The sequence below is a fragment of the Somniosus microcephalus genome, chromosome 16 (assembly GCF_052327205.1).
Source record: "Somniosus microcephalus isolate GS21.2 chromosome 16, FLI_Smic_1.0, whole genome shotgun sequence".
In the NCBI taxonomy this organism is placed as follows: Eukaryota; Metazoa; Chordata; class Chondrichthyes; order Squaliformes; family Somniosidae; genus Somniosus; species Somniosus microcephalus.
In genome coordinates this window covers 44,759,716-44,784,133 of record NC_141002.1, presented here as the reverse complement: position 1 = coordinate 44,784,133, position 24,418 = coordinate 44,759,716, and the positions used below count along the sequence as shown (strand labels likewise).

General features: G+C 40.4%; 1 protein-coding gene across 2 annotated transcripts in view; it reads right to left on the bottom strand.

Annotated features, from left to right (window-relative positions):
- LOC147106115 (adiponectin receptor protein 2-like) overlaps positions 1-24,418 on the bottom strand; it is a 106,504-nt gene that overhangs the window by 14,768 nt on the left and 67,318 nt on the right. For both annotated transcript variants that reach the window (XM_086008896.1, XM_086008897.1), the window contains exons 3-6: positions 18,000-18,113; positions 12,558-12,729; positions 6,516-6,702; positions 2,924-3,111 (exon numbers count right to left, since the gene is read on the bottom strand). In XM_086008896.1, the coding sequence (XP_085865022.1) occupies positions 2,924-3,111; positions 6,516-6,702; positions 12,558-12,729; positions 18,000-18,113 (661 nt within the window). The remainder of the gene's footprint in view (positions 1-2,923; positions 3,112-6,515; positions 6,703-12,557; positions 12,730-17,999; positions 18,114-24,418) is intronic.

The window sequence follows — 24,418 nt, the reverse complement described above, 5'->3', positions numbered from 1 at the left end:
TTCCACTTGATGTGGCTCTGCAATATAAAAGGAAGTCTTGGTTGGGCCAGTGTCCAAATTAGCTCATCTGAAAACTACTGATGATGCTTTATTAAGAGTCAGTTTATGGAACAGAAAGAGCTCTACTCTACCAAGTGTTTAGAACTCAAAAAAAGGTGAGCACAGCCTCCAAACATCATGACAGTGAGTTTTTGCTTGACGTCCCATCACAGTAAATGGAATATCAATTTATGTTCGCAGCAATGCCACATAGAAACTTAGAAGATAGGAGCAGGAGTAGGCCAGTCGGCCTCTCGAGCCTGTTCCGCCATTTAATGAGATCATGGCTGATCATCCAAATTCAGTACCCTGTCCCTGCTTTCTCCCCATATCCCTTTAGCCTTAAGAAATATATCTAACTCCTTCTTGAATATATTTAATGAATTGGCCTCAACTGCCTTCTGTGGTAGAGAATTCCACAGGTTCACCACTCTCTGGTTGAAGAAATTCCTCCTCATCTCTGTCCTAAATGGCTTACCCCTTATCTTTAGACTGTGACCCCTGGTTCTGAACTCCCCGCCATCAGGAACATCCTTCCTGCATCTAGTCTATCTAGTCCTGTTAGAATTTTATAAGTTTCAATGAGATCCTCTCTCATTCTTCTAAACTCCAGTGAATATAAGCCCAATCGACCCAATCTCTCCTCATAAGTCATTCCTGCCATCCCAGGTCTCAGTCTGGTGAATCTTCGCTGCACTCCCTCCATGGAAAGAACATCCTTCCTCAGATAAGGTGACCAAAACTGCACACAATACTCAAGGTGTGGTCTCACCAAGGCCCTGTACAACTGCAGCAAGACATTCTTGCTCCTGTACTCGAATCCTCTCGCTATGAAGGCCAACATACCATTTGCCTTCTTAACCGCCTATTGCACCTGCATGCTTACCTTCAGCGACTGGTGCACAAGGACACCCAGGTCTCGTTGCACTTCCCCTTCTCCCAATCTATTGCCGTTCAGATAATAATCTGTCTTCCTGTTTTTGCCACCAAAGTGGATAACCTCGCATTTATCCACATTATACTGCATCTGCCATGCATCTGCCCAAATCATATTGGAGTTTCTTGGCATTCTCCTCTCAGCACACATGCCCACCCAGCTTTGTGTCGTCTGCAAACTTGGAGATATTACATCTAGTTCCCTCGTCTAGATCATTAATATATATTGTGAATAGCTGGGGTCCTAGCACCGATCCCTGCGGTACCCCACTAGTCACTGCCTGCCACTCGGAAAAAGACCTGTTTATTCCAACTCTTTGCTTCCTGTCTGCCAACCAGTTCTCTATCCAAGTCAATACCTTACCCCCAATCCCAGGTGCTTTAACTTTGCACGCTAATCTCTTATGTGGGACCTTATCGAAAGCCTCTGAAAGTCCAAATACACCACATCCACTGGTTCTCCCTTATCTATTCTACTAGTTACATCCTCAAAAAATTCCAGTAGATTAGTCAAGCACAATTTACCTTTTGTAAATCCATGTTGACTTTGTCCGATCCTGTCACTGTTTTCCAAGTGCTCTGCTATTACATCTTTTATAATGGACTCTAGCATTTTCCCCACTACCGATGTTAGGCTTACTGGTCTACAATTCCCCGTTTTCTCTCGACCACCTTTTTTGAATAGTGGGGTTACATTAGCTACCCTCCAATCCATGGGAACTGTTCCAGAGTCTACAGAATTTTGGAAGATGACCAGCAATGCATCTACTATTTCTAGGGCCACTTCCTTAAGTACCCTAGGATGTAGATTATCAGGCCCTGCGGCAATTACTAAACAGATCCCCAACAATTCTGTGCTGTAAACACTTTGTACTACTTTGAATAAGCCAGCAGTCAAAAGCATAGATTGAAATTAGAAATCAGCTCTATTTCACCAGAAAGGACTATTTGCTGCAAATGTTCACCTATTTTTAGTTCTTTCATGCACATCATTTTCACAAGGGCAGAGATGATAGGACAAATTATCCTTTGTTCCATACTTCCATTTTAATGGTACTTCAGAAGGAATCCACACCATAGTTACATTGTATTGTGAAATTATAAAGCATAAAGTAGAACAAGGTTGACAGACACCATCACGTATACAAGCTTCTTTCTTATTCCATGTGCAAGTTTGCACGTGCTTTTTTTAAAGAATCAAATAATTAATTTCTAGCCTCCGGACCTTTCCAGATGGATGGGGAAAGTGTAGAGCAGAAATGTGAAAATCTTACTCCTAGCCTGTGGGTTAGGCGGAGTAGCCAGAAAAAAAGAGACAACACACACTGCCAGTGGCAGCTGGTCACACTTGCTACCAGATGCATTGCTACCTGCAGGCAACCAGCTAAACAGCATTTGTTGAAGTAATATTTGGTGAAGTTGGGGCTTGTGACAGCAGCAGTAGAGAAACTTCATTTACATTAAAGCTCTGCACTTAAGTTGGGGCAGGTGTTAGTGATAAAGTGCTGCGTATTAACAATTGTTTTTTTAAATGAGCAAACCAGCAGGTTTTAGTGAAGTGTGGCACAGAAGTACAAGTTGCAGCTGTGTGGTTAAATCCTATCTGTCCCCTACCCAGCATAACATATGCTAGAACATTATTACAGAATACTGCACAAGATAAAGTGAGGGTGACCTCAAAGGCAGTCCAAAAGATTGTGACAGACTTTGGTACATTAAACTTGTTTAAGCAATTCAACTTTTAAACAACCCAATTGCTTTTTTTTTTTTTTTTTAAGTCTAGCATTTTGAGGCAAAGCAAAGAAACTAACTCGCCTCACCCCCAAAAAATCTTATACACTCTCACAATGAATATTCTGGTGACAATATGACAGAAGACACAAAGATAGGTCACCCTCAAGTGTACATCAGCAAACCGCATATAAAAAGGAAATTTCAATTAACTTACCAGCTCGTACACCTCTGTACTGTGGTGTTGCAAAATAGTCCCACTGGGAGACTATGATTGCCGTGATGCCAAGTACACAGACAACAAGCAAGTAAATGAAACATGGCTGTGGGTTACAGTAGAAGGAGTAATACAACCATGGCACAAAACTGCCCATTATTAGAAGAGCTATACCAGAATAGTCCAATCTGAGGAAACAAGAGAGGGACATACATCAAGTTCATTGTAGCAATGCAAAACTCTCATAGGTATGATATATTTACATGTAAATGAGCAGCAAACAAAGAAATTTAATACAGGCAACCCAAAAGAAAGAAACTCCAGATTCAACCACAACATTTTGTAGTGAATACTTCTAAAACATCCGGTTTGTTATACCGACTCATTTTATTAGCACAGTGGAAAAAAAATCAAGTTTCAGACTGGATGTTTCAACTTGCCATATTGCAACCTTGTGGATCAGTGACAGCTACTGAAATGTAGGCAAGTAGGAGAACTAAGATGTGCACCATTTCTCACAAAAGGAGCAATTAGGCCTATTTGAGTACAAGATGCTAATGCCATTCCCATTCTCTTTCTCCTTACTCTTTCCTCCCAATACAAAAAACAGTACACTATCAAAAAAAACTTCTGTGAGCTCTCCAAATTAAAACAATGCTGAACTACATGGGAGATCAGTAATGTCAGCCTGCAGCATACAATCTGGAATTAGAAGAAAGAGTTGCTAACTAACTTTTCAAAGCATCTAATGGTTACTGAAAAACAAGTGAAAACATCCAGCCAACAAAGTTACAAAAGCAAAATACTGCAGGTGCTGGAAATCTGAAATAAAAACAGAAAATGCTGGAAATACTCAGGTCAGGCAGCATCTGTGGAACAAAAGCTCATCGACCTGAAATGTTAACTCGGTTTCTCTCTCCACAGATGCTGCCTGACCTGCTGAGCATTTCCAGTATTTTCTGTTTTTATTTCAGCCAATAAAGTTACTAGCTGTCAAATGGAAAAATAAATTACACAATAATCCAGTTTTCAGTATATTATATTTTGAGGGTATGAGTTATCTCCTTTTGTCTGGCTTTAAGTATGCCCTCCATCCTTAGCACACACTTCTTGTATCCAAGATGTAGAGTTGCATGCTATCTGTCCTCAGTCACCAAGGAGGTCAGAGTAGCCCTGGGGAGATCACCCATAGAGTTTCCCTATTCCTATATGGAGATTCCTGGCTACTGCGTGAGTTGTACATCAGGTTGCCTAACCTAAGAAGTATTTAAACCAGATAAGGCTGGTTACCAAAATTTTGCAGCTAAGAACTATTGACAGCAAAGACAGCACAAGGTATTTTTGGATTGAGTGAATTTGAACAGGACCGAAAATTAATTCCTAAAAATATAGGTAATGGAAGCTACTGCTTCTTGACTGGTTTACAATTTGTTCCCTGGTTCTTCATTCTGAGGACGGTTATTAAATTACACATCCTCCTACCATGCGAGCTGTCTCCACCACTTTAAATGTAAACTGGTCACACAGGGATATGTAAAAAAATCAATAGACTTAGTTCATTGTTCATAGAAGTGCAATAGAATCAATCATAGGAGTTTATGGCACAGGAGGAGGCCATTCGGCCTATCGAGACGGTGCTGGCTTTTTGCTAGAATGATCAAAAACTAATCCACTCCTCTGGTCTGTCTCCATATCCTCCTCTACTTTAGATATTTATCCACTTTTCCCTTACAAAATACAAATGGTCCCTGCCTCAACTACTCAATGGGGTCTGGTTACATGGACTAAGTTGATAGACCAAAAATAATCAGCATTTAGCTGGCTGAAGATTGAACATACATGGACTTATGTTCGAAGTTTATGTAAATCAGTTCGTTGTGATTTTTTTTATTTTTTATAAAGTCGTTAAAATTTCTAGCTGTCGTTCACATTTGTCAATAAGGAGCGTATGCTAGTTGTGAAGCTTTCAAATTGCAAGTCAGCACATACCAGAGTACTCAATCACCTCACTGCAAAAACAAACCTGGTTAAAAACAGCAAGTTGTGTCCATCATAGGAGCTGCAGGGACAGCTTGACTATGCTTTAAACAAACCTACTACAGGAAACTCTCGATTTACCGGCACCTAAATAACCGGAAATCTCGGTTAACCAGCAAAATTCAGGAGTAGGTTCAGGTAAGTTTTACTTCATATTACTTGCCTTCCTCGATCTGTTGCTGTGCAATCGGGTGTGGCTGCAGCTGTTGCTGTTGCTAAGCTACAGAGACGCTTGGAACTTGTGGCCATTGTTCTGCACCTGTTGCTAAGCAACAGGGTTTGTTGCTTTATACGGAGCTCTCAGCTCTCCGTATCTTTTACTATAGCTCTCGGTTATCCGGAATTTTTAATGAACTGGCACGTCGGTCCCGCATAAAAAAAAGAGTTTCCTGTACTACTATTCGTCACCAATATTCTGCAGTTATTGTCAGATCAATTATGTTGTGTCTCCTGGTAGCTACAGAAAGAATTGGTTTTCGCTAATCAACTAGCAGAAATTACCTAGAAGATGAGTATTGGCTGTGAGATAAAAGCAGCTACTGTGAAACACAACCAAAAAAAGTAGGCTTTAGAGTTAAAACAAACTCTGATGGCTCACTAAACAATTATTTGCATTTAATGACTGAAAACAGTTAACAAGGATAGTCAGCTCTTTTCAATCAATAAAAAAAAAATCATGCTGGCAGTGAGGGGTCAGGTTGCAGCACTATGCCGTTAAGTCCTACCTCAGCCAACTTCACAAAAAAAAATTGACAAACCTAGGCAAGAAAGCAAGATACACTGTACAGCAAAAGTTTAAATGGCACACAACATGCAGGTCTGAGCTCACCATCCTGAGACATTTGGGCAGGTGATAATGGCAACAGGCAAAACTAGAGTCAAATCTGCAGCTCCTAGTCAGTAAAGCTCAGTGTTTACATAGTTTCGGTGGAAAAGGCCATAGAATAGTAACAGCAAAGGCCAATGAAATCCTTTTTGAAGTTGGGGGTGTGGGGGGGGGGGGGAAGTCTATAGTTCAACTCACTATTTTAACACAACTTAGGCAGAACAGCTAGATTAATAGTGAAGTTGGGGAAAAAAAATAGAACTTTGTAAAGTTTAGTTAAAATTTAGTTCACCAGGCCTGCACATCCAATAAGGGGATTTTATTCTGCAATCAGCATTTACAAGTCAGGCAACATTAATGCTTCAAAGTTAATATTGGAGAGCTGCATTGAAAGAACCTATAACATCCAATTACCAATAGAGTTTGAGCATTGTTCATAGACATCTAATTTATATTGCCAGGCTTGATTAAAGATGGCAGGATTTTAATGCCCAGCAATTTTTTTTTCTTTTCTTGGTTGGGGTGGGGAAGCATGTTTTTTGTCAAACACAGCCAAGTGTTCTGCTTTCAATTCAACGTTGATTTCAGCAAAGGAAAATGATCCTCAACAGGTTCAAAACATCCAGAATAAATATCCCTCAATAGTACAGTTCTAAAGTGCAAATTAAAATTATCAATGCCAGATTATCAATTTACTTCGAAATTCTCATTTTACAAATGGTTACTTACTTGGAGAATACACGTGAAACATTTTCTGAATGGCAGTAGAATGTATGAAACAACCAAGAGAAACTCAGGCAGAGTATGGCCCCCAGGAAGAATGCCCCAAATACGACTTTCTCCTGCACAGGAGCCACAAAGGATATGTTCGGCCTAAACATGTAGAAAGTTCCAAGACCCAGGAAAAAAAGACAACCTAAAAGAAAACATTAACATGTATAGTAAACTTATGCAAACAAAAACACTCAAACAATGAATGGCACCATATAATCCATGAACACGTCTTAAAGGAATGATTTAGTCGATTCATGTTTTGTGGTACATTACAAACATTTTAGGGATCAAATTTCGTATTATTTTTATTGGAGCTAACGACATGTTTACTGAATGTAGAGGAGACAGTGGACACATATTTTTAAGCACGCCAGCAAAATAAATGGGGGGTAACAAAGTGGAATCTTTCTTAAATGGTTATACAAAAAGTTCAGAAATGATCATGTTATTTATACAGCCCTCCTCACGGAAGAAGAAAAGTCTCAGAGCACTTAACAAGGCAGAAAGGTGGGCAAAGATGAAAAGAAGGAAAATATGGGGTGGAAAGTGACCCAAGTTAAGTTCACAGAAGATATTTTTCAAGGCTCCTGAAGGCACAGAAAGAAACAAAACCAAATTCAATAAAAAGCAAAAAACTGCAAATCTGAAACAAAAACAGAAAATGCTGGGAACATTCAGCAGGTCAGTCAGCATCTGTGGGGAGAACAGGCAAGTTAATGTTTCAGGTGTAACCTGTCATCAGAACTGGAAAAAAATTACAGATGAACAACATTTAAAGAGAAACAGAACGAAGGGAAAGGGGGGGGGGGGGGGAAAGAAACACACACGGAAATAGAACAACCTGTAAAGTCCTTTAAAGACAAGATAGTTAAATGGTTAAAGTGATTAAAGACATTTAAGAGGTACAGAGAGCATCAAATAGCAGATGCTTTGGGAGGTAAGGAAGGTCTGAAATGGAAACAGGAAAAGCTGATAAGTTGAAATAGAATCCAGCAGCTCGAGAAGAAAAAAGAAACAGGCCGTCACCAAGGGTGCATAATGCCCTGCCAGCACGGTGTTCCAATGGAGGGTCCAACCCAAGCTGAAGTGATTTGGAAAACAAAATAAGAGATCAAGGGGCCTAGTGACTGAAGGATCTGATGGTGTAGCAGGGGAAGCAGGGACCAAACAGTAATTCAGGGTCAGAACAGTGGAAAAGGAATCTATGGCTTTTCATTAATTAATCTAAGTTCTGATGATGGCAGCATCATTATTCTCTTAGTTCCTAGCCCCAAGAAATACCAGGTTAGCTCTTTATTTCAGTTACTGAGGCACAATCATTGACAAGGTTTTGTAAATAAAGATGGCAAATCTCTGCATATTACTATACATTAAGATAACAGTAGCATAGAAGAATATGGTTTCATAGTTAGTTAGTTTTTAAAGATAATGCATCAACATCATTGAAAAACAGAAAGGATACGAGTAGTAATGACCATGAAATCAAGGTAATAACAACAGAAAATGCTGGAAAAACTCAGCAGGCCAGGCAACATCCGTGGAGAGAAAATAGAGTCAAAGTTTCGGGTCAAACCCTTTGTCAAAACGCTTTGGTAGCAACTACCCATTTTAATTCAGCTCAATTAAACATTGGCTTAAACAGGTTTTTCAGAGAAAGTCCCTTTTGGCTCTACAGCTTAAATATTCTCCTGATATCTGACAAAATATCAAAAGTAGATTAATTAGTTGTTCTAAATTTTCTGTTCATGGGAGCTTGCTGTACACAAGTTGGCTGCTGCACTTGCCTACATAACTACTATGACTAGGCTTTAATAGTAATTTATTGGTTGTGAAGCACTTTGGGGACATCACGAGGATATAATAAGATGCTTATATAAATACAAGTTCTTTTCAAAAGTGGTGCTACAGTTGGTCTGTATTTCCCACTGGAAAGGGAGAAAATAGGCTAGGGTGCTTTCTCCTGCTATTCAGTGACCCCTCTGCAAATGTTCACTTGTGTGAATGTGCAATGAGGACATCTTTGTGATGCAAGTGGCCATGTTTCATGTGCAAGCATAGTCAACAGCTATTTGATTTTGAAAGGCAGTGCAGCGGACTTCTGCAGATGTTCATGTTCCAGCAGGATCATTGTAATGCAATCAGGGGTAAAAACCTTTGCTGATGTTTCCCTTTCCTAGCCCAGGGATGCAGAGGCTACTTGCAGCATTCCCAATTGCTTGGCCATTTGATATCTCTAGCTACTGCAAATACAATGGTGATGCAATAGTTTCACAACTATTATCAGATGTTATTTTTAGTACAACATGGATTTGCATTCACAATTCTAGAGTCTCATCTACCTTCCAACTAACAGTAAGATGGACAAGCAATACATCCACTTGTTCACTCATTAGGGAATGATGCAAAGGAGAAAGGGAAAATCAAGGCAGTTAAAGCAGGCTTGGACTTGCCAAGTGTTCTGATATTTCTTTCCCAGTGCTGAGCCTGTAGTCCATGTGGGGTTATCTTGCACTACTCAGGAATACTCAACTCCAGTGCCTTGCTTAAGCTTCAAAGTTTATCTGGTTATGTACTAAAATTATTAGCTCCATATATACAAAGGGAATACCTCGGAAAATTATGCAGACTCAAGTGTTCAGTTTTCAATGTTATCAAAGCTAGCTTTGTGTAATTCAGCAAACTCTGCCAAAAACTAAGTAAAGTAAGATGCAGTTCTCCCATGGGTCATCAATTGAAATAAACAGCTGCGCATTGGCACAGTACATTTCCTTTTCCTACTGCCAAATCAACATGTCAAATTTTAATGTTGTAACGCAGATTTTCTGCGTCACACATTAGTAAGAGCGTTAATGTGCATCTTTTACAAATGCCAGTGGTTAAGTCAGACTGGTGAGACACACATGTACATTGGAAAAAACATTCCAAGTCTGTTTGAAAATGGAGAGCTGAATTAGGTATTAAATAACTCACAGTTTAAGTCTGTTTTATTTGTTACTCTGTTGCTATTAAACTTACATAGGATATACAGCACAGAAACAGGCCTTTCTGTCCAACCAGTCCATGCCGCCGTTTATGCTCCACTCGAGCCTCCTCCAGTCTTTCCTCATCTAACTCTACCAGCATAACCCTCTATTCCCTTCTCCCTCAGATGCTTATCTAACCGCCCCTTAAATGCATCTATACTATTCACTTCAACCAATCCCTGTGGTAACAAGTTCCACATTCTCACCACTCTCTGGGTAAAGAAGTTTCTTCTGAGTTCCCTATTTGATTTCTTGGTGACTATCTTATATTGATGGCCTCTAGTAAGGCTCTTCCCCACAAGTGGAAACATTCTCTCTATATCTACTCTATCAAAACCTTTCATAATTTTCAAGATCTCTATTAGGTCACCCCTCAGCCTTCTCATTTCAAGAGAGAAAAGAGACCCAGCCTGTCCATCCTTTCCGGATAGGTATACCCTAGCATTTCTGGTATCATCCTTGTAAATCTTCTCTGCACCCTCTCCAGTGCCATATTATAAAAAGGATATAAAGGCAATCAGAATTGTACACAGTACTCCAAGTGTGGTCTATACAAGATTCGATACAAGTTTAGCATAACTTCACTACTTTTCAATTCTACCCCTCTAGAAATAAACTCTAGTACTTGGTTTGCTTTTTTTATGGCCTTGCTAACCTGTGTCACTACTTTTAGTGATTTGTGCATTTGTACTCAGATCCCTTTGCTCCTCTACCCCACCTAGACTCGCACCCTCCAGATAATGAGTGATCTCCCTATTCTTCCAACCAAAATGTAATACCTCACATTTATCGGTGTTGAAATTCATTTGCCAATTACATGCCCATTCTGCAAGTTTATTAATGTCTTCCTGCAATTTGTTGCAGTCCTCCTCAGTATTGACTATCCCAATTTGGTGTCATCCGCAAATTTAGAAATTGTGTTTTTGATTCCAAAATCTAAATTAATATAAATTGTGAACAACAGTGGGCCCAGCATTGATCCTTGTGGAACACCACTTCTCACCTTCTGCCACTGTGAATAGCTACCCATTACCCCTACTCTCTGCTTTCGGTCTTGAAGCCAGATAGCTATCCATTCTGCTACTTGTCCCGACTCTGCATTCTCTGACCTTATTCTTCATTAGTCTATTGTGGTACCTTATTGAAGGCCTTTTGAAAATCTAGATAAATTACATTTACTGAATTACCCTTGTCTACTCTGTTATCTTCTATTCTGTTTACAGTTCACCTGCAGAATCTGAAGTTAAATATTTTGATTAACATGAAATATGAAATGGTAAAAATATTCTGATTTCAGGTTTTCTATCAATGGTTCAGCAAGTTTATCCAAGGAATAGCTGACCCATACAGACCAGTTTGATCCTAGGCTTATGCGGAGTTAACGGATCCCAGCTGAGACAGCAGTACAGCTGCAAAGCCTTTGGAGTTGGGGGGGGGGGGGGGGGGGGGGGTGCTGCGTGGGGATGACAAAGAAAGGAGAAAACAGGGTTCCTGCTCCTGATAGTTAGCCAACTGGAAGTGGATGTGTGTTGACATCTGGCGAGGGCAGGTGGGATTTGCTCTGCTGACTCACTTTCTCGTTTCCCCCATCCAACTGCTGTATGTGTGGACAACAGTGGGCTTGACTGCAATGCACCTCACTGTTGAGCAGCCTGATGACAGGTGAAGGCACTGGAGAGTAATGCCATCCATAGAGCCGTACCCTAGCAAAGAGTCAATGCCCTCAGAAGAGGGAAAGAGAAAAGTCTGGAGAATAAAGTCTCGATATCCTTTATTTTCCTTCTCTCAAGTTTGAGTTAATTGCTTTATTATCTTGCATTTCATGTAAATGAATGAGTCCCAAAAGGCTTATTTAGTTTAGTGAAAAAGAGAAGTACACTTGATGGCCTTCTCCAACCCTTTCAGATCTCAGCCACGATGAGGATGAGGAATATGCGAATGAGAAGGACGATAATGAGAAGGGCACAATGATAAAACTGTTCCTACGGCATTGTTGGATCTCTCCTAGCAGCTGGCTCAGGGATAACACTGGACATTGACAAATGCTTGTTACATACGGCTTGGGGAGAACAGGGATTTATCCTTCCTCATTAAAATGAGAGAAAAAAAGATCTTGTAGTTATACAAGTGTTTTTCACATCCTCAGAAGATCACTGCTTCATAGCCAATTAATTACTTTTGAAATGTACTCCTGTTGTTCTGTAGGCAAACATCACAGCCATTTTGTGCACAGAAAAAAGTGCCATAAACAGCAATGATATAAATGGCCAGTTAATCATTTTTTGCTGGTGTTAGTTGAGACATGAATGTTGGCCAGGACACTGGGCAAACTTTCCTGCTCCTCTTTGAACAGTGCCATAGGATCTTTTATGTCTCGGTTTGTCTAATCCAAAAGAAGGTACTTCTGACAATGCAGAACTCCCTCAGTATTGCAATGAAGTGTCAGCCTAGATTATATACAAGTCCAGGATAGAGCTTCAACCAAAACCTGAGGCGAGAACGCTACCACTGAGCCAAGTTGGCAATTTAAGATCCATGGTAGTTTACAACACAAAAGGAGGCTATTCAGCCCATTGTGCCTGTGCCCACTCTTTACTGTAGCCATCAAAACTATTCCCACTGCCCCACTTTCTCCTCATAACATCTGTGGGTTTAATATTTTCCTCCAATGCACCACACAGCCAGTACTGAAATTTTCTCCACTCAGATGCCTTTAAACTGGCATCCAAGGCTAGAAGGGATGTCCATCTTTACAGAGCCATTTGCTCATGCTGTTGTAGCTGCATCAGCTGAGTCGCTGCCTGCAGGGAGGGAAGAACCAAAATTACTCTATATGGGATTAAAACATTTACCCAAACAGACTAAATCCAACAAACTATGCCGACAACCATTCATTATATTCTGCCGCTTGTAAGATTACGAACTAGTAGCTAGTAGGTTAGTGCTGAGTCAGCTGCTTTGCAGTATACTGTACCTATGAGATGTGTCCAAATATTCAAGGTTTCTGTGTGGATCCTAAAGATACTTCTTAAGCAGGCACGAAAAGATGGCATAGGTGGCCTGTGACCATGCAGGAGGTAGTCATTGTCCTTCAGCCAATCAGGAAGTACATCATGGGGGATGACACGCCATCGCCCCTCCCACACCTGCAACAGGAACAGCTTTAATAAACAGCACTATAAAGTTCCCTTTAGTACATATAGCCTATTTTCCAAGTTCTAATTCGGAGATCATATGGGTAATTTTCAACTAAACTGATGGAGCAGTTTTAGAACACACCTGATTTTAGCTCCATTGAAATCAAAGGAATGAAAATCTGGCAGGTTCTAGAAGGGGCAGGTGATCCCCCTCCACCAGGTTACCACCCAGGTGACAAAGTTAAAAATTACCAACATTTTCTAGTCAGTTGTTGGGTCAGTCGAAAAATTGGCATTAAAAAAACTCAAATGAACACTAGAGTCAGTGAACTTTGGAAGTAGGTTGCAAACTCTGCTCTATATTTTAAGCAAAACATACAAACACAAAAATATACTGATAACAATTCAAAGCTTTACAGATTGGGAAAAAATGGCTACCACATTACCTTCAACCAAATCAACGGCATTTTCTGCACAAATCCGAGAAATTTGCAAAAATAAAGTGTAATACTTGCATGCAAAACAAACATTAAATCATCTTAGTAGCTTCTTTGAGGAAGCTTAGGAGCTTATTTCTTACATGGTGAAATATGTGCACTTCCACTTTTTGGCTGAAGACCCGATGAATGAAAACATTCAGATCCTTTCTCCCTAATGCTGCAGTTCTGAATTTCTGCCACTATTAACCCTGTGAACTACATAAATGGAGCTGTATCGGATAGTCAGTGGAAGGGAGACTGTAGGTGTAGTAGATGGGAACATGGAACAATTGTTAGAGATAGCTGTAGAAAAGGAATTGATTCTGAAAAAAGTAGTGGCGCTCAGGATAGATAAATCACTAGGCTATTGATAACGAGGATCGGGAAGGGGGGAGGGAGAGCGAGGATCGAGAAGGGGGGGGAGGGGGTGAGGTAAAGACCACGGAGAGGACAGTGGGGATGGGGGATGAACGTGATCCAGATCTAAGGGGGGGGGGGGGGGGGGGGAAATGAGAGTGAAAACATGATCCAGATGGTAAGATGGATCCCGTTCTTGCAACCCCACCCCGTTCTCCCTCTCCTCCCCCTCGACCTGCTGGATTTCTCGGAAAGCTCAGTGTATGTATGGCATGTGATAACAGTGGACTGGATGAAATCCGGAAGTCATGACACTGTCACTATTCACTTCATACCCAATAAACCGGTTAACAATCTACACACAATGCCACATCTAAGTTGGGGGGGGCGGAGAGGAGGTCAGGGACTTGTTGGGGGTCTTTTGAGGGGTTGGGCGCGGCGAAGAGACAGTCAGGTACCCGGGGTGGAGGTTGGGGGAGGGGGCGGGCACAGAAAGAGAGAGGTTTTAACCCGTGAGGGTGAGCCCTGTCTGTTCGATGTGAGCACTGTCTGAAGCCTGGCAGTCAGAATGGCTCGAATTACACTTTGCAAAGTACTTCATTACTTAGGCAGGCAGGATCTAATTACACATTCCAGATAAACTGCTGGGTGTTGCTTGTCCTCTAAGAGGACCAAGCAGAAATCAAATCTTGTCCTCCAACGTGACCAATCAGAAATCTGGTGTTAGAAATAAACACAAGCATTAATCTTAGAGGGATCTCAGCATTTTCTATAATGAATGTGAAGTGAGTAAGCAGAGTTTGATTCTTGCAAGAGTTTAGTACTCAGACTAACGATATCTACATTTTTAAGATATACACAGAGTGGCATGGTGGGAAACCCTCGGAGTGCAATATGTAGGCCATCGTAGATCCTCAGTATATCCAGGAGCAGAACATTTGTACTAATGGTCAGAAAATTGCATCCAAGTTTTTGTCTTTGTGGATCAGATAGGTATGTACAATGGAGCCTTGGGGCCACATATAAATGTTGAATCTCCAATTAATTTCAAGTTGCTGAGGTTAACAGATTTTAGTGCTTCGATTTAGAATTTATCAACCAAGAGCCAACAATGCTATCAGTCCTTTGCAAAACTCCAGGCCCACAAAATTTTAACTATTTTAACCAATGCTGTTTTAAAATTGTTTAATATTTTCTTCCACTTCTCTTTCTGTATCCTATCAAAACACCTCAAACCTGTTGCTCATTTCTAAGCATATCTCTGAATATTCTAATAATCTTTAAAACAAAGCTAATCCTTTGCAAAGTTGTGCTCTGGTTGGTAATTTTGAGCTCAATACTTTGTTTTTAACTTCTGAGTTATGGCCTGAGTTACAGTCCACATCATGTTTTATTTTCATTATTTCTTTGAGTTTTGGTGCTGCAGCCTCCACTCAAATCAACTGCTGCACCTGTGCCCCAAACTGTTGTTAATGCTTCATCGATACAAATACCACTGAAGTTAACACTTCTTTTGAAGATGAATTCAATAAGGGCCAATATTGCTGGTGCATTTCTCTTGATCTTGTTTCAGGACAAATCATGGTATTATTAATTACAATGCCTGCTAAGAATCATGCCAAGTCAAAATGACTCCCACACCCAATTTCTACTTTGGTAGAATGACATCTTAGCTATGTAATAGAGTGTATAGATTTAAACATCACTTACATTTGGTTACACTGTTTTAACACAGTTAAGCAACTCAAAATAAAATTGATCAATAGTTGCATCCCATTTTAATTAAAAGGAGCTTTGATTTTACTCATTCCTATTAGGTTACCTGGGAAGAAAAGTCTACAAATAATAAACTTTGTGAAAGGTATAAATTATTTATCCTTGGGCTTGCAGTCAATTTATCAGTTCCCTCCTGGTACTGCGACAGTGTTGTGGCTATTTACTAGTCATGCCAAAACAAGTCCAAATATTTTTGAACATTTGCAGTGCGTAGACGAGAAAACAAGTATACAGGTTTAGTTACAAAAGTCAGGATTACACAAAAATGGAGAAACAAATTTAGTTGGTTGTTCTTTTAACTTTAGGCGTGTTACTTCACACAAATTAAATACTTAAAAAAAAAAAAAATAGTTCTTATCCAGTGGTATAACCAAGACTCCGTTTGGTACATTTCAATATGTACTCCTGGAAGACACATACAAGAGCAGTAACAAACTATTTTACTTTGGAACCAGAGAGTTGTGTACAGGAATTGAATAGAATTGGACTCATCTTGCTGTGACTGTTGAGTGAACCTGAACCTGTGGGTGCACTTGAGACCATTGCAGTACAAGGAGTAAACTGACTCCACTAAATTGGCTGCAAGCCTAAAGACAAGTAATTTATACATTTCACTAAGTTTACTATTTGCCTATACAAATTATTGATTAAAAAAAATTATATTTTTGAAGTACATCTAAATGAAAATGGGGTTTAAAAGTGCATCCTATACAGCATTTTTTTAAAATAAAAGGAACAATTGGACATGGATTCATTTATGGACAGATATAAAATATTGGGCTACAGGAACAGTTTACACTTAGATTGCCATTTTACAGGCATTTTTATTAAAACATGCAATCAGACTTAGTGAATAGTCATTGTGACTACATACAATAGAGGCCTGTTCATGGAAATGTAGACATAGGAAATTCAATTGGTGATGCAATTTAATATGATCTGTTGTAAACACTGAATAATAGCAGCTGCACTTTCCTCCTCTACCTATCCTAAATATTATTTTCCCTTGGTACAACTGCAACAAAATGCAACCATGTGCATTTAGGGTCAAGTGAGTGTGTGACATCATCTTGGCAGGCGTTATGGAAGAGACGGAGTGAAGAAAAGTTTGGGACAGACAAACTTTTTTTTTTTTAGTTCAATTGGATCCATGCAAGACACGATTGGCTGCCGAACGTATGGGACAGAGTCAAACAGCTGTGTGGAACCGAGCCAACAGAGTAGGAGGAAGAGAAGTTGAAACAGCCAAATATACACATCTAAAAATATTTTCTGGTTATGCAGTTTGCCACCATCCGCCTCAGAGCCCAAACTGTCAGGCCAGCCCCTTGTCTCACCCCACCAGCCAGACTGACTTGCCAACAGGTTCATACCACCAGATAGCCTTGACCACAGCTACTAGGCCAACTTCCCCCTTCAGCCAGACTCAGGACACCCATCATCAGGTTATCAAGTACACTCTGGCTTCAGTGAAGCTGCCTTCACGAAGACCATCTATGCTGCTGCCTCTGCCACTTCCTCCCCTTCCCAGACGCCAACCACCACCAGGCTCGCACCCCCAGACCAATACTCCAGTTTTGTTGCAGTTTCTCACTCATTATACCCACCCACCCCCCACCACCTCTTCATCTTGTCCACAATAAACATCTCCTCCTCCCTCAAATCATCTCTCCATTCAACTTCCCTTCCTGGCCCCTATGCCAAGCTGATGTAGTCAATTGTTCCCTCCTTTCAGGCACTGTCCCTGTCCTTCAAGACCACTGTCTGCATCACCCTCTTCGCACCTCTCCAACCACTGTCCCATTTATATTTTCCTTTCCTCTCCAAGGTCCTCAAACATAGCATTGCCTCCCATTTCTGTGCCTATCACTGCTGAAACTTCTGTTCAAATCCCTCCAGTCCAGCTTCCGCCCTTCTCATAGCACCAACACAACCCTGGCCAAAATCAGACAACATCCTCTGGTGAACTACCCCTCCTCATTCTCCTCCACCTTTCTGCAGTGTTCCATACAGTTAACCATGCTATCTTCCTCCAAAGCATCTCCTTTGTCGTCCAGCTCCATAGGACTATCCTTGCATTGTTCCCTTCCTGCCATCACATCTCCAGCAATAACTTCTGGGATCCCACAAGGATCTATATTAGGCCCTCTCCTCTTACTTACCTACATGCTGTTCGTTGGCAATGTTATTCACATGCATGGACTGGATGTCATAGGTGCTGATGATATCTAGCTCTACCTCTCCACCATTTTTCTCAACCCCTTAACTGCCTCAGACTGCTTGTCCAACATACTAGTCATGACTTGATCAGTGACAAAATACATAAAACTTTCTTTCATCTATTTTCTGCAAAAGTGATTTCCTAGAAATTTCTACAGCAACACGTCATAAAGTAGAATTAGATAAATTAATATTTCAATTTGTTTAAAATCAAATTTACTGTTAAGAGTGCACAGAAATGTAAGGTAACAGAAGTATTTTAAGAACGTAATACTAGTGAAAGGTAAATTTAGAATACATATTGGTCTTGAAACAAAGGGTTCATTAGAAGAATCAACAGGAACATTTCATGAAAGCAATTGCATAAAACTTTTCTACTGAAGATGACAATTATTCTTTCAGAATAATAGAATTTACATGCAATAACCTTTACTCAGATTAACTTACCTTGTGGACAAACTCCTCCATCTTTTCCATGGCATGATGGGCCTGCAGCAGTGGGGCAATGCTCATGAACCCCTCTTCTTCAACAGTTTCAGTTTCTTCGGATTCCATATTATTCTGAAAGAAAACAGCATATTTTTAAAAAAAAATTTTTAAACGACCTAAACCCTGGTTTCTAGCCATTCTTACCAGCAATGTTAAACAATATCTATGCATCATTTAGCCTAGTAGGTTAAACAGGATTTCCCCCACTGCTTTAAAATCTCTACATTATTCCTCAAATTCACAATGAAAACTCCTTGTATGTATAGTCATAACTTCTATTTCAACTGCTTTTCACCCAATACGATCGATCATTTGTCCTAATTGTGGACTCAAGGCAAGACATTCACAGCAATGTATACTCAAATATACAGGATATTGCTCACAAAAAAGTGGATGTATTAAATAGCATTAATTAATAGTGAGTTTGGAAAATTTATAGGAACTGCAATTACTTTTAAATATCAGGTTTCCATTGGATGCTAAGCTTAAACAATAGTTTGTATTCAGGCAGTTTCAAATGGACAACAGCACGCCTCCACTAATATCAATATAACCTACTCAGCAGGTCAGGCAGTATGACCTTTCATCGACCCGAAACATTAACATTGTTCCTTTCTGCACAGATGCTGCCTGGCCTGCTGAGTATTTTCAGCATTTTCTGTTTTTATTTCAGATTTCCAGCATCTGCAGTATTTTGCTTTTGCTTCAATATACCCTACATCGTTTAAGGCTTCATTAATAAAAGACACTGTATAAACACCTATTTTCAATATTTTTGTTAAAGCACACTTCTCATATCTCCCAGCTACAGTGATGAATGGACAATCGTGGTGATTTAGAGTTTGCCGTCAGATTTTTTATTTTTAAATTACCCCATTGGTTTTGTGAACAATTCACATCACAGAAGTTCTAATGACTTATGCCAGGCCAAAACAACATAGAAAGCGGTTTGGCTGTGCATCTTTCTTGGAATGCTTCTGGTTGTAAAATGCACAGGCTTACGCTGGATTCCTCATCAGACCTGCTGCTAGAGGTGTGCCTTTTGGTCGAATCAGTCATAACCACAGATCTCAACCTAGAAAAAACAAATGTGCACACACTCTGGACCAAGGGTAGTTTCCTAGCAAAGGAAATAATTGAGCCAAGCTCTTTTGTTCATTTGGAGCAGGCTTCACAAGATGATCGAATAGAAACCAGAAACCAATGTGAACAGTTGCCACACATCAGTCAAAGATTTATAATACTGGACACAAATTTTTTAAATCAGAGAATCAAACAGGCACAACTGAATATCTCAAGACTGTATGAGGTTAACTAAACTGGATTATAATGATCTGATGCATCCTAAAGCCATTAGAATCACATTTCATCAACAATGCTAATGAGTCACTGTAGCAAATAATCTGTTTAGGCACCAAGTATTAGAGCCACCTTCACAGCAGCGAACAGACTTGCATCCAGTCTCAATTCCAGTGTCTCTTTTATGGCATGTGAACATCTGCAGAAAGTACTGTACAATGCAATTACACTATACACATCAACTAATACAGCTGGGATGCACAATCCAGAACCAAAACCAGTTTGCAGTTTTGCTGCTGTCGGATTATGCTGGTTTAATTTTCTTTCTGGGCAATTGTGAAACTAACCACAGTAGTTAAAATACAAACTAGGAACCAGGCATTACCCATTTCTGAGCCATTCGTGTCCTTCATACAGCCATGGTACGAGTAGAGCACACATCATCAGGAAACCATTGAGTGCAACTTACAATCAAGAAATGAGATTGATGAATGCGGTGACATCACAGTTGTGCACAATCCTGTAGTCACTTGATATCCACACACTGGCACTTCGCCCTGCCCCACAATATTAGCATCTATTGTCAGCACCAAGCACTCCCATGTAAGGTACAATATTGGGTCATGTGCAAAATAAATCCAATTAAAATAATGCTGTTAATTTTTCCGAAAGACCAGCTTCACACTAACAAGCTGGTGAATTTGTGCCCAAGAATCACAGTTTGTTGCTCTTCCTGCAAGGAACTGTTGGGGAAGGTCTAATTATCTGACCTTACTTGCAACTATGAAACCACCTAAAAGCATTAGAGTTTTTCAGTCCATTTTTTGAATAACTTAAATCACTGAATCATAGTATCAGGTGAAATGCTCCAGACTCGTGACAGTTCGATAATTCAGCTCCATTCCAATGCCCATTAGTTAGAATTTCTTCCTACCCATCATCCCCAAATTCCAAAAGAAAAAATGAAATAGAAACATAGAAGATAGGAGCAGGAGTAGGAGTAGGCCATTCGGCCCCTCGAGCCTGTTCCGCCATTTAATGAGATCATGGCTGATCATCCAAATTCAGTACCCGGTCCCTGCTTTCTCCCCATATCCCTTTAGCTTTAAGAAATATATCTAACTGCTTCTTGAATTAATTTAATAAGTTGGCCTCAACTGCCTTGTGTGGTAGAGAATTCCACAGGTTCACCACTCTCTGGGTGAAGAAATTCCACCTCATCTCAGTCCTAAATGGCTTACCCCTTATCCTTAGACTGTGACCCCTGGTTCTGGACTCTCCCGCCATCGGGAACATCCTTCCTGCATCTAGTCTGTCTAGTCCTGTTAGAATTTTATAAGTTTCAATGAGATCCCCTCTCATTCTTCTAAACTCCAGCGAATATAAGCCTAATCGACCCAATCTCTCTTCATACGTCATTCCTGCCATCCCAGGTATCAGTCTGGTGAATCATCACTGTACTCCCTCCATGGCAAGGACATCCTTCCTCAGATAAGGCGACCAAAACTGCACACAATACTCAAGGTGTGGTCTCACCAAGGCCCTGTACAACTGCAGCAAGTCATCCTTGCTCCTGTACTCAAATCCTCTCGCTATGAAGGCCAATATACCATTTTCCTTCTTAACCGCCTGCTGCACCTGCATGCTTACCTTCAGCGACTGGTGCACAAGGACACCCAGGTCTCGTTGCACTTCCCCTTTTCCCAATCTATTGCCGTTCAGATAATAATCTGTCTTCCTGTTTTTGCCACCAAAGTGGATAACCTCGCATTTATCCACATTATACTGCATCTGCCCAATCACCCAACCTGTCCAAATCATACTGAAGTTTCTCTGCATCTTCCTCACAGCACACACGCCCACCCGGCTTTGTCTCGTCTGCAAACTTGGAGATATTACATCTAGTTCCCTCATCTAGATCATTAATATATATTGTGAATAGCTGGGGTCCTAGCACCGATCCCTGCGGTACCCCACTAGTCACTGCCTGCCACTCGGAAAAAGACCCGGTTATTCCAACTCTTTGCTTCCTGTCTGCCAACCAGTTCTCTATCCAAGTCAGTACCTTACCCCCAATCCCATGTGCTTCAACTTTGCACGCCAATCTCTTATGCGGGACCTTATCGAAAGTCTTCTGAAAGTCCAAATACACCACATCCACTGGTTCTCCCTTATCAATTCTACCAGTTACATCATCAAAAAATGATTTACCTTTTGTAAATCCATGTTGACTTTGTCCGATCCTGTCACTGTTTTCCAAGTGCTCTGCTATTACATCTTTTATAATGGACTCTAGCATTTTCCCCACTACCGATGTCAGGCTTACTGGCCTATAATTCCCTGTTTTCTCTCTACCACCTTTTTTAAATAGTGGGGTTACATTAGCTACCCTCCAATCCATGGGAACTATTCCAGAGTCTATAGAATTTTGGAAGATGACCAGCAATGCATCTACTATTTCTAGGGCCACTTACCCTAGGATGTAGATTATCAGGCTCTGGGGATTTATCGGCCTTCAATCCCGTCAATTTCCCTAACACCATTTCCCTACAAATACTGATTTCATTCAGTTCCTCCCTCTCATTAGACCCTATGTTCCCCAACATCTCTGGAAGGTTATTTGTGTCCTCCTTTGTGAAAACAGGACCAAAGTATGTATTTAATTGGTCTGCCATTTCTTTGTTCCCCATTATAAATTCCCCTGAATCTGAGTGCAAGGGACCTACGCTTGACTTCACCAATCTTTTTCTCTTCACATATCTATAGAAGCTTTTACAGTCAGTTTTTATGTTCCCTGCAAGCTTACTCTCATATTCTATTTCCCCCCTCTTAATTAATCCCTTTGTCCTCCTTTTCTGAATCCTAAACTGCTCCCAATCCTCAGATTTGCTGCTTTTTCTGGCCAATTTATATGTACTCTCCTTGGATCTTATGCTATCCCTAATGGTGTGTTCAATGCTCATTTTTTTCTTTAAAGGGCAGAGAGGGGAAACTGATGGAGATATATTGCTGTAAATGGACTGAGCCTTCCACGTATCAGTTTGACTCAGTTGGTAGTACTCTTGCCTCGGACTCAGGTGGTCATGGGTTTAAGCTCCACTTCACGCACATAATCTAGGCCAACACTTTCATGCAGTAGTGAAGAAGTGCTGCATTGACAGAAGTGCAGTCTCTTGCATTAGATGTTAAACCGAGTCCCATTTAGATGGAATTGGAAGATCCCATAGAACGATTTGTTGAGCAGCATTCTAGGATGCAAAACACTTTACATGCATCTGCACTAAACTTCAGCTACCATTGTTTTGTTCAGTTATGTATTTTGTACAATCTATTCTGTAATATAGGAGCTGCTTCTTCCCATTCCACTACCTCTTCTAGTTTGGTATAATCTGCAAATTCAACTATTTTGTATTGAATTTCTGAATCCAGGTCATGTATGTAAATTAGAAACAGTTATGATTCCAGTATAGAGCCAAGGACCCCATTCAGTAATATCCCCCTACTCTTTAACAAACTCCTCTAACCAATCGTTCATCTTTCAGCCAGTTTCTTATCCATTCCCAGTGTTTACCCTGGATCCCACAGCTTGAGTTTAATTAGTAATATTTTGTGTGGAAGTTAAAAGCCTTTGGAAGTCAAGGTACACCATGGCATTGGACTTCCCACAGTCCACTTGGATTGTCACTTCCCCAAAGAAGTTGAGGAGATTGGTCAGGCAGAGTCCTCCCCATCTGCATCCATGTTGACTGTTGTTAATTAGATTATTGAAGTGCAGATATGATCCTCATATTTACCCTGATAATCAATTCCACATGGAATGGTCTGTAACTCCCCCTTCTATTTCGTCATGATTTTCAATATGGGGAAGACATCTACTGGTACTGTCCAAGGTTCCATTAAATCCCTCAAACAATTAATACCTCACAAATCTCTTCCCTAGACTTTTAGAACTTTGGGATAAATACCATCTATCCTTAAGGATTTGTTTGTTTTGAGTCCATTTAGCCTGTCTAGGACTTCCATGTCATTCATGGTGAATTCACTGATTATACTTGGGATATTTTTGTTTGGAGAACACATGTTACTCATGTATTCCTTTGTGAATATTCAGAGGAAGCAGTCAGTCACTATTTTGTGCTCAGCCTCAGTTTCAAGCCCATTTTCACCTCTTCTCTAACTGCCCTCTTGCTGTTGTGGTGCTGCGATTTTTTTTTTACTGTTATCATAGAATGATGCACAGAAGGTGGTGGTTCAGCCCATCATAACTGTGCCAACTCTTTGCAAGAGCTATCCAATTAGTCCCACTCCCCTGCTCTTTCCCCATAGCCTTGCACATTTCCCCCAAATATTTATCCCATTCCCTTTTGAAAGTTATTATTGAATCTGCTTCCACCAACCTTTCAGGCAGTGCATTCCAAATCATAACTCACTGTGTAAAATTTTCCTTACGTCGCCTCGGGATCTTTTGCCAGTTATGATTAGCTTCAGCTGCTATGTCTTTTGCCAGGTCTCTCTTTGCCCCACTGATTACCCTTTAAACTGTTTCTGCATTTTCTTAATTCCAGCGAGCCCCTTTTCATTCCTCCCTGCAGGATTTGTACAAGCCATTTTTCCTGTTTGTTAATCCATTTAGGGTTGCATTTACTTAACTGGTACATGTTGGCTTTGGGAATGTATTTATCCTGCATGCTCAGCATTATACCTGTAAAGGTGTCACATGGATTCATAAACAAACAGATAAAAGATCTCCTAGCAATGCTAGAATTTACACAACAGCAAGAAGTTTACATAAAATAATGTTAAATATAAACAGTTTTTATTTAGTAAGTTATTCTTAACCACTTCAAAGCAGGATAAATCCAGTTTATCAGTTCTTGCACAGATGATTTAAACATCACAGTACACGTAGCATGTTGACAAATATCACGATTACAAATTAGAGTCTGTGATCGATACTTTTTTGGGTTCAGTGGTGTCAGTCGGTACCATAAGTCATCTAAGCATCTTTCTTTCATAGTCATTAACTTACACTGCCTTGTATCGATTTGCATGACAGTAGGGCTCCTTTGTGACCTAAA